The following is a 12,397-nucleotide window of genomic DNA, read 5'->3' on the forward strand; positions in this document are numbered from 1 at the left end:
TAAATACCAACTAATCTGTATGAGTGCATACACGTGTATATTAGTAGCCTATTGGCTGGGATACAGACTTGTGCAGTGGTAATTAGATCCTTTACTTAAGTAAAGGTACCAATACAGCAATGTAAAAATACTCCATTACAAGTAAAAGTACATAAATATTATCAGCTTGATGTAGTTAAAGTATTGCAGTAAAAGTAGTATTTTGGTCCCTCTGACTGATATATTATTATATATGACATCATTAGATTATTAATACTGAAGCATCAGTGTGTAAGCAGCATGTTACTGTTGTAGCTGCTGGAGGTGGAGCTAATTTCAACTACTTTATATACAGTTAGCAAGTTTAGTCCAGTGGTTCCCAAATGGATCATTTGAACATTTATTGAAATTAAACCATGTGAGAAGTTTAGAAGGAAAAATCACTATTTGGTGGAGCTGTTAACAACTCATAGACATCTGAAATGTGACACCGACTACACACTGCTTTTTGTACGATGTCAAAAGCCAAAAAGGTTAGAAACCACTGGTTTCATCTTTAACAATGTGTTGTATTGTAAAAGCTTGTTATATTATCCATTGTGTCAAATCTTCATCTGAATAGTAACTAAAGCTGTCAAATAAATGTAGTGGAGTAGAAAGTACAATATTTCCCTCTGAAATGTAGTGGAGTGGAAGTATAAAGTAGCATCAAATGGAAATACTCAAGTAAAGTACATGTACCTCAAAATTGTACTTAAGTACAGTACTTGAGTAAATGTACTTAGTTACTTTCCACCACTGAACTTTGGCATAAATGTTTATTTATAGATGTGACAATATTTCATGTATTGTGTATATCTGTATGTTTCTGTGTGGAATATATATGCTACAGGCTGTGAAAACAAATCTCCCTTTGGGACAATAAAGACTAAACTTTAAGCCTCCAGCTCACATACACTGAGAATGGACTTTTCAGTGAAATAGGAGACATATTGCGTCAATGTCGTTAAACTTTTATCATGAAAATATTTAATGAGGTGATTTTTTTTGTGGAAAAAACATCTGACAAATATTATTCAAAACTGGGTATTAAAACACGTGTGGAGGAGGTGTTTAAGCCATCTCAAGAACCACAAAAATGCCTTATTACTACTGTCGCAATACTCAGAATTAACTGATGTAAACCTGTGAATTTTATTTCATTTTATACTTTATGTATTTATTTATTTATTTTCCCTCAGTCTTCTCTTTTCTTCTCTCTCTGTCGTTCGTTTCTCTCCTTGTTTTCTGTTAGGGTTTTTTTCTTTGTACATGACATTCCATTTTATGCCAATAAAGTTGGAAAATGAGCTGTAGGAAACGCAAAACCTCGTGGAGAAAAAAAAAACGGAAAAAAAAAAAAACAACGTCCAGCTGTAACAAGGAGGCTGCTGACAGGCGGAGAAAAACATGGCGGCCGGCGGTGCTTGGTTCCTTGTGCTCGGGTCGGTTTTTCTGTGCAATCTCATGAAAACACTACTGCCGAGCATTTCGTCATTCGTAAGTATGGGTTATTGCTGGTGTTTGACTCAAATGTACCGGCTGCGATGCTATGCGGTATGAGTGTAATTCCTTTAGTCTCGTCCCGCAGACAACAAACCGTGTTGACAAAGCACTTTAATAGATAATGCTGCATTATGCTACATTCAGAGGGTGTGGTTTTCCTGACAATCTCGTCTAGTCACTATAAACAAGGGGGACACTATTTGTGCTGCATTATTGCTCAAATGTAAGGACCCCATTGTGTGCGCACATGTACCAGCTACATGATAGCTGACTGTAGTGTAGCCCTGTGTACACGCAGCGTTCATAGACTAGACCGGCACATACGGGTACTTCACAAGAAGTCATGGCCGCGCCCCTTTTGGAGGGATAGAAAACCTGTAGATGTTAATGCAATTTGACGTGTGTTAAGCTGAGAATATTGTCAAGTTTGTATGCATTCATTCCGTGTTGAACAAACTTTTGTTTTATAGACATGCCTAGTAATTATGTTGCTACCTTGCCTGAACCTGAGCGTTCACAGACACCTTATTGAATTAAGATTGGTCGGTCAGCCGTCATGCCCCTTCAGCCTCCGTCCAAGTGGATCAACGACCTGACACAGTGGCCGGGAATTGCTTATCTTTTAAGTTTGAAAATTTATGTTACTTTGTAAATTATAAAGAGGGGTGTTTTGCCGGAGTTTTCACAATTGTGAATCTTCTGGTGAGTGGATAGTGCCAGTATTGCCTTCTGAGGGAGACTGTTGTGTGACATCATAAACTATAAAAAAAATAATGTACTTAGCAATCATGACGTCACCCACTGGTTTGTGGACTCCTGTTTTGAAGCCTAGAGTTTGCATTTTTACTTTCGCCAGCTTGGATTTTTGGAGCCAGGAGTGACCATATTTGGACGAGAGGGTGGAGCTGACCCTAACCCTAGCTGCTAGCTTGGTTAGCACGGTGCATTTATAGTCAATGGTGCATTTACTCTAATGCTAATTTTCACTCCAACTCCTTAGAGGGTCTTTTAGTACAACTAAACCAAGACTTTTTTTAGGCAACCAAAATGTTATGATTGACATTTTTCATGAACTGAAAACACACTGAAATAGCGATGGCTACGGCTACACCTATATTCAAAGTAGCACCATAGACTGTATAAAAGGTAGCACCTGTCACTCAAAGCGGCATCTCCCTTAATTCTGCATAATTGTAAGCCTTAATAAATTGTAAATGGCTTAGTTATAGAAAAATTCACACCGCCCCCATACAGTTGTCATGGAGCTATAGAGACCAAAACCGTTTTTTGTACCAGGCTGTAAACATGTTTATTTCTGCTGTAAAGTTGGGCATTTTAATATGGGGGTCTATAGGGATTGACTCGCTTTTGGAGCCAGCCTCAAGTGGCCATTTGAGGAACTACAGTTAAGTTGGCTTCATTTTTCAGCTCTGGAGGTTGCCACTTGGTCAATGCCTGATCCATACTTGAAACCGGATTTGTTCTATGCATGTGTGAAAATGCGGTGACTCCCTGTCGGAAGTATGTCAAAACATGTCGCAGTTTCTGGGATTTATCTTTGGTTTTACTAACTATCAAATAGAAGATTCATTTTTTTTCTTACTAAATAATACATGTTTTTCTTGTTTTTGATAAACAATGTCTAATATATGGTTCTTATGAAATAGAATATTACATTTTTCCTCATGAAATAAACACTTTTTTCCTGTTTTGGTAAAGAATGTCTAATATATATGGAGCTAATTTTGCCTTCCATTAACAAAAAAAGCTGGTAAAATGCTTGCATTGCTTGGATTAAGTAATTGTTAAAAAAAACTCTCCAAAAATCTTCCTGGCCTCCTGATACTGAAAGATGAATAAATAGTCATCCTTTGCTTCAATAGATTTTTCCCTCCAGGAAGTCTTTGAGGGCATTCTGTTGATTCTCATTGTCCATCTGGAGAACAGCAGGCTCTGTTACCTCCCCACTGAATAACTCGGTGACTGTGTATCCAGCACAACGCTGTATGAAGGTCCCTCATGATGTTCAGCTGTTGCTCCAGGTTACAATTAAGTCCCCAGTTAGAGTCAGAAAAAAAATATCCCACATGCAGTCACAACTACAGCTTTAAAATTACAGAATAACTTCTAACCATAGTTGTTATTGTATTATATAATATATAATACATTTATGAATAACTTTACATATATGAAACACACTGTATTGGGGTAATTTACACTTTGCAAGTTAATGATTTACTTGATAGTTACTGCATTAAAACTATTGTGGGTTGTGGATAAGTTTAATATTATATAAAACATATACAAAATAGCTTAAATCTTAACTCATCCCATCTTACAACAGCACTACAGTCTACATAAAAACAAACATCTTAAAATTGCTGGTGAAGTCCGTGTCTGATGGTAACCAGGTGCCATACATGTAGACGACGTGTGTATTACATACTTTTTACCTAGTTCAAAGTACTGCATAGTTTTATATGGCAATTTATGATATACGCCGCTGCCTTCAGATGTTCCTTCCATGTACTCTTCTTAACGTCACTGCCGGTCACTCGTCTGTAGTCCCAGTCAGTCTTGTTCAAAAATCCACATGGTCTGACAGCAACGAAAGGGTGGGCTGCTCCTTCTCCTGGTAATCTTTAAATTGGCACTATCCACTTGTAAATAGCATTCATGTCAACTTCCAGGTCACCATTACCACTGGGAAATTCGGGTTTTTCTGGAAGCTCTGATACATCTGACAACCAAACAAATATGAATGCAGATGGTTTTGGCCTCACATCGCCAAAGACCTAACGTACAGTGTAATTTTGAGCTGCAATGATTTGTTGATCAATCAGATTAGTTGATCGACAGGAAATAAACCAGCAACTATTTTGATAATTGAATAATCGTTTAAGTAATTTTTAAAGCAGAAACACCAAAAATGTTTTTTGCTGGTTTTAGCTTCTCAAATGTGAGAATTTGATGTTTTATGTGTCAAACATGATAGTAAACTGAATATCTTCTGGATTTTTGATTGTTGGTCAGACAAATCAATTTGAAGACATCACCTTGGGCTCTATAAGATTATAACAGGCATCTTTCACTATATTCACTATTTTTTTTAACAGACAAAATGATTAATTGATAGTGAAAATAATCATTAGTTGCATTCCTAGTGTAAATAAACCCAAATTTAATGGATATTGTGTAATATTGTCGATACACTATTTTAATCATCACATGGCTATATTGATGACGTAAACACCTTGAAAACATAGGGCTCTTTCCCATCTCTCCCATCCATCCATGACAGATTCATGAGATATTATCACCTTCTATTGTCTATCTAGAACTTCTAGGATTGATTAGGATGATAGGTATGATTGGGTTTCTGCATCCACAAACAATAGCCCACACTGCAGTTAAATTCTGTGTCTCTTTTCTCTCAGTAACAGTCTTTTTTTTTTTTCTCCCTTCAAGCTCTCAAAGATGGTGCAGAAAGATGCTGAACAGGAGAGCGACATGAGGGCTGAAATCCAGGAGATGAAGAAGGAGCAGTCTTCAATTAGCATGATGGATGAGTTTGCTAGATATGCCAGACTGGAGCGCAAAATCAACAAGATGACAGACAAGCTGAAAACACATGGTGAGAGACAAAAGTAGTAATTGTGACTGACATGCTGAGGACAGATAACATTCAGTCTTGGCTAGGACTGTGTCACAAGAGTGTTGATTTGCAATTAAAAAAAAACTTTTATTGCAGGTTAATGTTAGATTGGTTTTCTTGTTAGTCCATTCCCCGTGTGTTCACTTCCCATTTGCTTTTCGAGACACAGGGAAAGTACATGGTGATACACATGGTGTCACATGGTGATACACATGTGTCTTCCACACCTGTGCGTGTCTGCTACAAGAGATTCACACATACAAACCGCTAACAGCAGGAACTGGTAGGAGGATTTGGATAATATACTTACTGAGTGTTCTCTGGGAACAACTGCTGCCTGTTGCTGTCCTTCACCCTCGGCCGCAGGATTATCCTCTGCACATACAGGAAGCGGCTAGAGAGAATTTCAGTGTGATGCACATGTACAGCAGTGCAAAAATGTTTTCAGATTTTCATTTTGATATTCTCTTAAAACTGTACACTGACAGTTTGACACCCATTACCAAGCTATACAGCCCAGATTGAACTGTATATGGCTTCACAAGTATTTAAACCAATCACTTGTTTTTCCTGATTTTACTGTTCTTATGACTTCTAAACAGCTGACTCTCAGTCTCCAACATTGTGTTCATCAAGGGGGACTGTCTGCTGTTTGAATGAAAAGTATTTTCATTAAATGTCCAAAATGTACAAAAAAGATTTACTTCATGCAGTGTATCAAATATTTGGTATGTATTAATTATTGTTTTGGAGACTGCCCCCTCAATCTTGCCCAAGACCTTACAGAGAATTCACTGCTGTGTTTCTTGCCATGTTACCATATGACTGGATGGAACAAATTAATTGGGAATGTACAACAGATTTTTCCAGTGAATCAGATAATAAAGTGAAACAAAATGTCAGTTTAATCAGATTATCAGGGTAACAGGAACTGGGGAAGTATTAAAGAAGGCTGGATCACCACAAAAAGTGTTTTAAGTCTAACGGTTATGTATTTCCTCCATCTTGCAGTGAAATCAAGAACTGCACAACAAGCCAAAATGAAATGGGTTGTGAACATCGTCTTTTATATACTGCAGGTAGGTGGAAATTATACGAAGAAGCACAAGTGCATTTAGTTCAGATTGTACTTGTACTTGTTCTGTAATCTAAATGTAAGCATGGGCCATGTGTTGGATACAAAACCTGCTGATAAGTCCTTTATTTTGAGATTTTTAGAACTAGAAATGAAGGAGTTAACATTGCTAATATCATGATAGGCTAATAAAATACAAAAAAACGTAATATATATTCATTTTTTGTTCTCCAAATCTATTTAATTACACAAAAGTGTCAAATCTGGGGACGAGTAGACATATACATACGTGATAGTACTTGTTATAACTGAATTGTACACATTTCTTTCCTTTATTGCTCAGGCTGCCGTGATGATCTCCTTGATATGGAAGTATTACTCTGACCCAGTGACAGTGGTCCCTAATAGATGGATCGCCCCTGTGGAGCGGCTTGTGGCCTTCCCAACAGGAGTGGCAGGTAATCAATCTCTTTTGTTTTTTGTATTTTGTAGACTATGAAATGATAAACATGCAGGGCACCTCCATATAGAGTAATATAATACACATAGAACATAGCTTTTTTGTGTTGGAATATAACATATATCAGGCAAAATATTGTCGGATTCATACTGATTTAAACACAATGTTGGTGTTCATATGAATTACAGTATGTCATGCTTACCCTCTCTGAAAACTGCCATCAAGCTCGGGCTGTTTGTCACTGACAGAGCTCTCTTGTCCTTTCAGGTGGAGTGGGAATCACATGCTGGTTGGTGGTTTGCAACAAAGTAGTTACACTGGGTCTCCATGCCGTTAGCTAAAAAGCCCAGCTTTGATTACAAAAGTTAAATACAGTGGTTTTCTATGTTATTGCTGAACAGTTTGTTGATAAATGCTAGTGTTGTCCTATTTTTTTTGTGTCAGCTGCTCAGGTCAGCATGAAAAAATGCAGTGCATTTTTGGCATTAGCTGTTTAGTATTGTAACATCGTAACATCTTTGGTGATGTTGAATTTTGTTGTTTTATGTTTTGGTAGTTTTGTCTTAAGTTAATCTTAAGTTAATTGTGTGTATTGACTGTGTATTATTTTGAAACAGAATGATCTGGAAATGTTGAAATGCCTTTTTAATAAATGACAACAAAAGAAAAGCCTCTATTTATTGAAACTTTGCAAATTGGGAATTGTCCAGCAAACACAAACACAAGTCAGGTGGTTTTCTTGACGTAAAACTGAAATAGATTTAAAAAAAACAAAACAAAACAGATAACCACAATGTGTTGTGTGTAGCTCTTAGATAAGATTGTTTACTCAGAGAAATACTTCAGTATGATAAACTCCCAGTCCGCTGCCACTAAAGTCAAAATTTCCTCTTCTGACTGAAAGACTGTCCATTCTACAGTTCAGTGAATACACATCAACCTACTCTGTCTTGTTAATCACTGCTTACTCCATCTTTCCTGCATTTCCCAGCTGGTAGGTTTACAAATCCCACTGTTGAGGGTCTCGACCATCCACCCTCATCCTGTCCTGTGTCGTGTCCACACTACTATAGGCAGGTCTTCCGCTGTGCAGGTTCTCAATAGTTTGTTTGAAGGAGTAGTTGCGTTTGGTTTTGGGTAGCTTGTATCCTTTGCACTTAGGTTCAGTTGTGTTCAGAGATTCCTCCAAAATGGTGGACACCTGTCCTTCATGTTCCTCTGTGTGCTCTTCTTCTAACTCCTGTGGGGCATCTACTGCCTCTTCTTCTTCAGTACCGTCTCTCTCAATTTGAAGCTCTGGGTTTTCTCCTGAACAACCATTCTGCTCAACAGTGTCTGGTAACAAATGTTTTGGTAATATTAGGCTCCATTATTAAGAACACAGGTTTAAGTTTGTTCCTTTGTGTTTTCTGGAACGAGTTGTCGGTGAATATTATTATACTGTATATGTGGCATTAATTAACTCACCTGCACATCTCTCAGTCTCAGTTTCTTCCAGGTGATCCAGTCCTCCAGTTCCAGGTCTTCCAGTTTCTTTTTCTGATGTGACATTTACGGAAACCTCTGTTTCCGGATATTCAGTAGCAAAAGACTCCTGCACGGGACAGTGATTGCAACAACACTGAAATTAATACACAGGCTTTGTTAGCAATCAATGAGAGCTAAATGAAAATAAGGATGATATAAAATAATAGTGTAAAAATAAAGGTGTGTTGAAGTAAGGAATAGAGTATAAATCAACAAATGGGTTAAAATAACAGTATGCAGGTATCTTGAAAATACAACTGTGGCCCTACATTGACATGTTCAGATGATTTGAATCATGTACCCAGTTCACGGAGCTCTCCTGCTCTTCCAGCCTCTGTTCAGTCTCACAATACTGTAACTCCAAAAGACTGGCAGCCTCAGTGGAATTAAGGACTAATCCATCTGTTTGAACCATCTTGCTTTCTCTGCCTGTAAATCAAAAATGAGTTTCAGACAACATCCACGACAAGCGACAACAAATTAGATATTGTCAGACTGAGTCGGACTAGTTTATGTTTGTATACCTTTTTGGTTAGATCCTTTTAGGAATCTGTGGGAGTAAATGTTGTGTGTTTCCAGCTCTCGCTCTCTATCCTGTGTGGGGAAGAATAAAAGGTGTGTACATAGTTTGATATCAAGACCAGACAGGTAAGATAATTACTGATTTAATTTAATTTGGTAAATACAGCGCAGGCGCCCCCGCAGGACTCTGAGGGTTAATTAGAATGATCACACAAATTTGTTTATCCTCTTGCACTAAATATATAATAAATGCTAATCTATGTTCATGAATCTCACCTCAATAAACTGTATTAGCTAAATTAAATTAAATCACTAATTACCTTTCAACATGTGTGATAAGGAAGACAGGAGTTTGCAGACAAAAGAAGAAAGCCTAATATCAGAGTCACATGACTGGATAACTTGGCAATCAACAGCCATCTAGTGGTCAATTAGGGGGACTGTTGAAGAAAATATGTCTTCAAGAATGAACTAGAGATATCATTTGCTTCAGTTTTAGACTCTTTGTCGAGCTTGTCATGGCCGTATTCAAATAGCCAGTGATATAAATAGGGCAAGGATTCTGATGGTAATACATTTTCATGTAACTTTTCAGGAGTCAGATTTGATATATACACATAGAGAACGAGTGCTGAATAGCTGTAATAGTGTGGTTGAAACAGTTTGCTTGAAAAAGTGATTTAAACACGTTTAATTAAAGATAACATATTTGATGAAAAGAAATAGTCTTTTGGTATTCGACAAAGCATCTTCAAAGAGGTTTAGATTTCATATTATATGACAAGAGTGATTGTCTGTGTTTGCAAACATGTGCTCGCACTTCATTTGGTACTCAAATGGTTAAGGAGTAGAAGGCAGGGCTGAAGATAAGTCTAACCATCAAGTACCACAAACAGATAAATAGGCTAGTCATAATTCCTAGAGAGAGAGAAGTTGTCTGTGTGTGTGTGTGTGTGTGTGTAAGTGTCATGGAAGTGTCACACTTTTAACCAATAACTAAAGCTTCAATAAAGTGATATAAGTATATTATTGCATTATCGGCTGCAGTTATTACATTTTTATGTAATAAAACCCAGCTAACAATGTAATAACCAGCAAATAATGTAATAAGTTATTTGTGAAGTCATTATGTGAAAAAAGTTGTTACGTTATTGGTTTAGAAATGTTATTACATTATGGGTAAGTTATTCCATTATTGACTTTTATTACTGTAAGAATGGAAAAATTATTATGTTATTGGCAGTTATTACGTTAACGATAGTTATTACATTTTTGGCTGCTACACACAGCAATGACTAGATAACAGCTGTTTTCAACTTACTTGGATTTCCTTGGTTAATTGATATATCTGCTCTTGCAGATAGCAGGAAATCTTTCTTGCCTTGCTGATCTTTCTATGTTCAATGGTTATTTGGCGATTGAATGAAGCTTTGCACAACTCAAGATTTCTTTCTAAGGCCTAGAGATAAAGAAAGAGATAAAGAAGTAAAATCACAATAAATCCATTTCCTATTCATACCTCTAGCTAATAATATAATCTACATTTTTAGGCTGTGACTGTGGATGCTGCTAAGAGAAACACTGGACTTGCACACACTTGAACAGTATCAGACTTCCCCCTTGGCTCCTTCATACCAGTATCCTCTTGTCCTTCTCCTCCAGCTCGGCAGTGGCCTTGGCCAACCTGAGAGTAAGTTCCTCCCTCTCCAGCAGACTGTGATCCTGGCTGAGCAGCTGCAGGTGCTGGAGACTGGCCTTAGCATTCAACAGCTTGTTGCCTGTAGCCTGGAGCTGCCTTGCCAGGTTGTCACGGCATGTGCGGGTCTCACGAAGCAACCCCTGCAGGACTCTGGCCTCGTTGCTGTGCTTGGTTAGGATCTGGGAATAAGGGGGGCACAAGGAAATGTGAGAAATTATTTGAAATATTTGATTTGCTGCTACATTTGGGCTTTTGTGTAGAGAACTGTTGGAGTTGTCAGAGAAGTGGGATCAAAAACATGAAATTCTTGGGAAAGATTAGGAAAAAAAAGCTTATTTCAACCATTGAATCAATGAATAGCTTTTGAAATTTGGATGATAAATGGGAAGAGTTGTAAAATCTCGTTTACACAGATAAAAGCATTCCAACTTTTATGGATGAGTACCAGCGTAGCAGCGTTTTTGTCTCTGAACATCTTGTGTACACAATGATGTGGCAATGATTCAAATCTGACTAAGCATCACAGACACCAACCTGAGCAATGCTGCTCTCTGAGTCTTGGAAATGCTGCAGTGCCACCATGTGGCGGTGCTGGAGCCTCTTCAGCAGTTTATTCTCCGTCCTGGCTTCACTCAGCTGGTGCTGCAGATCCCACACCTGGCTCTTCAGCTCCCTGATGCAGTTCAAGTCGGCAGACTGGCTCCTCGGCGATGACACTTGTAGGGGCTTGATCGGAGGCAACTTTAGGAGCTGGTGGTTTGCAGTGTTGTTTGTCTTCTGCTTGTGGTCCCCTTGTGCTTTTTTAGCTGAACCGAGGGAAAAGGGTTTACACATAATACATTTAACATGTATACATACATATTAACAAAAGAATTGCAACTGTATTTGATTTGCAATCAAATCACATGTATTAAATCATGTTTAATAAAATGCCTTTTGTTCTTCCGGATGGCTTTGATTCTTGACACTTGTCTGATGTCTTGGCTTCTGGGGTCTTGTGTGTAAGTGAGTCAGTTTGGTCTTCAAAGTCAGATGAGTAGTGTGGAGTATTAGAGCCACAGCACAGTCTGGAGGGAGTGGACCAGCAGGAGGTGTCCGTGCTGTTGCTCACAGCGTCACTGTCACCCTCCCTCCTGTGAGCAAAGGCCTGCTGCATCGCACACATCACTTCCTCCCAGGCTTTTACAATCTGAGAAGAGAAAAAAAATCAAGGAAAAGATATGTGCATTCATGAGAACTTGCATTAAGTAAAATGAATAAGGAGTTGAAATTTTAAAAATGACTAAGAGTTTAATAAACAAACCTAAATTGCTTTTCTAAGGTCATCAAAGCTGCCTCTGAAAATGGAGCTCAAGAGCTCATTTGATCACAAACAAATCTGTTCAAAAGTGACCATGTAGAATAACTTCTACAAGTTTGATAACTAAAACCTTTCCTTTTGGTCCCTTAATCTTAATAAAATGTTCTCCCCCTTTAATTTAGCTTGTCATATTTTAATTAGTGTAGCCTGAAAAATGAGAGCATCATACCTTTTCTTGCAAACAATCTGGTTTTTGAGAGCAGTTATCTTTTCAATCCTGTTGCACACCACTGAAGAACAGACACAGGCAACGTTGTCATTTTCACTTACTAGCATCCAGGCTGTAAATATTTAGTCAATAAATTACCTTACCAACGGTTGCCAGGGACCTTTTTGGACAGACACTTTCACGGTTGTCGTGGTAACTCCCAACGCGGCGGGACGATTAAAATTCATGGGGTGTATGTTTGTTAATTTTTATATATATTCTCCTCAATATATATTTGAAATGTATTTGATGTGCAGTGTACACATTTGCCAGATCTGAAAAATTTTGAAAAACAAAATAAATGAATGAATTTATGAATTGTTAAAGAATTTGACGTCAAGACTTTATTTTACTTTACAGCGACACA

General features: G+C 37.8%; 2 protein-coding genes across 4 annotated transcripts; one reads left to right on the forward strand and one right to left on the reverse strand.

Annotated features, from left to right (window-relative positions):
- The first annotated feature begins 1,380 nt into the window (after positions 1 to 1,380).
- get1 (guided entry of tail-anchored proteins factor 1) lies at positions 1,381 to 7,383 on the forward strand. The gene is made up of 5 exons (XM_042413971.1): positions 1,381 to 1,518; positions 4,993 to 5,158; positions 6,191 to 6,258; positions 6,598 to 6,712; positions 6,982 to 7,383. Exons 1-5 carry the CDS (start codon positions 1,429 to 1,431, stop codon positions 7,053 to 7,055), a joined length of 513 nt encoding a protein of 170 aa, XP_042269905.1. The 5' UTR covers positions 1,381 to 1,428; the 3' UTR covers positions 7,056 to 7,383.
- On the reverse strand, positions 7,379 to 12,224 carry LOC121898660 (lebercilin-like protein). Of its 3 annotated transcripts, XM_042413959.1 has the most exons (10): positions 12,135 to 12,224; positions 11,992 to 12,052; positions 11,396 to 11,651; positions 10,997 to 11,268; positions 10,399 to 10,641; positions 10,085 to 10,222; positions 8,766 to 8,835; positions 8,543 to 8,670; positions 8,182 to 8,335; positions 7,379 to 8,049 (listed from the first exon to the last, which is right to left on the reverse strand). In XM_042413959.1, the coding sequence occupies exons 3-10, from the start codon at positions 11,625 to 11,627 to the stop codon at positions 7,715 to 7,717; spliced, it is 1,572 nt and encodes a 523-aa protein (XP_042269893.1). In that variant the 5' UTR covers positions 11,628 to 11,651; positions 11,992 to 12,052; positions 12,135 to 12,224; the 3' UTR covers positions 7,379 to 7,714. The 3 variants fall into 3 exon arrangements, with proteins under 3 accessions (XP_042269893.1, XP_042269894.1, XP_042269892.1); XM_042413960.1 differs by lacking the exon at positions 12,135 to 12,224 and having other exon boundaries at positions 8,182 to 8,308; positions 11,992 to 12,104; XM_042413958.1 differs by lacking the exon at positions 12,135 to 12,224 and having other exon boundaries at positions 11,992 to 12,104.
- Positions 12,225 to 12,397: the final 173 nt, after the last annotated feature.

This window comes from Thunnus maccoyii, chromosome 6 (assembly GCF_910596095.1).
Source record: "Thunnus maccoyii chromosome 6, fThuMac1.1, whole genome shotgun sequence".
NCBI lineage: Eukaryota > Metazoa > Chordata > Actinopteri > Scombriformes > Scombridae > Thunnus > Thunnus maccoyii.

What these genes read in the sequence shown, in the direction of transcription:
- get1 (XM_042413971.1), top strand. Translation starts at nt 1,429, where the DNA reads ATGGCGGCCGGCGGTGCTTGGTTCCTTGTGCTCGGGTCGGTTTTTCTG. An exon ending in TGCCGAGCATTTCGTCATTC is followed by an intron (nt 1,519 to 4,992) that starts GTAAGTATGGGT and finishes TCTCCCTTCAAG; the next exon opens with CTCTCAAAGATGGTGCAGAA. An exon ending in AGACAAGCTGAAAACACATG is followed by an intron (nt 5,159 to 6,190) that starts GTGAGAGACAAA and finishes TCCATCTTGCAG; the next exon opens with TGAAATCAAGAACTGCACAA.
- LOC121898660 (XM_042413959.1), bottom strand. Translation starts at nt 11,627, where the DNA reads ATGTGTGCGATGCAGCAGGCCTTTGCTCACAGGAGGGAGGGTGACAGT. An exon ending in AAAAGGATCTAACCAAAAAG is followed by an intron (nt 8,671 to 8,765) that starts GTATACAAACAT and finishes TTTGATTTACAG; the next exon opens with GCAGAGAAAGCAAGATGGTT. An exon ending in AGGAGAGCTCCGTGAACTGG is followed by an intron (nt 8,336 to 8,542) that starts GTACATGATTCA and finishes TATTAATTTCAG; the next exon opens with TGTTGTTGCAATCACTGTCC.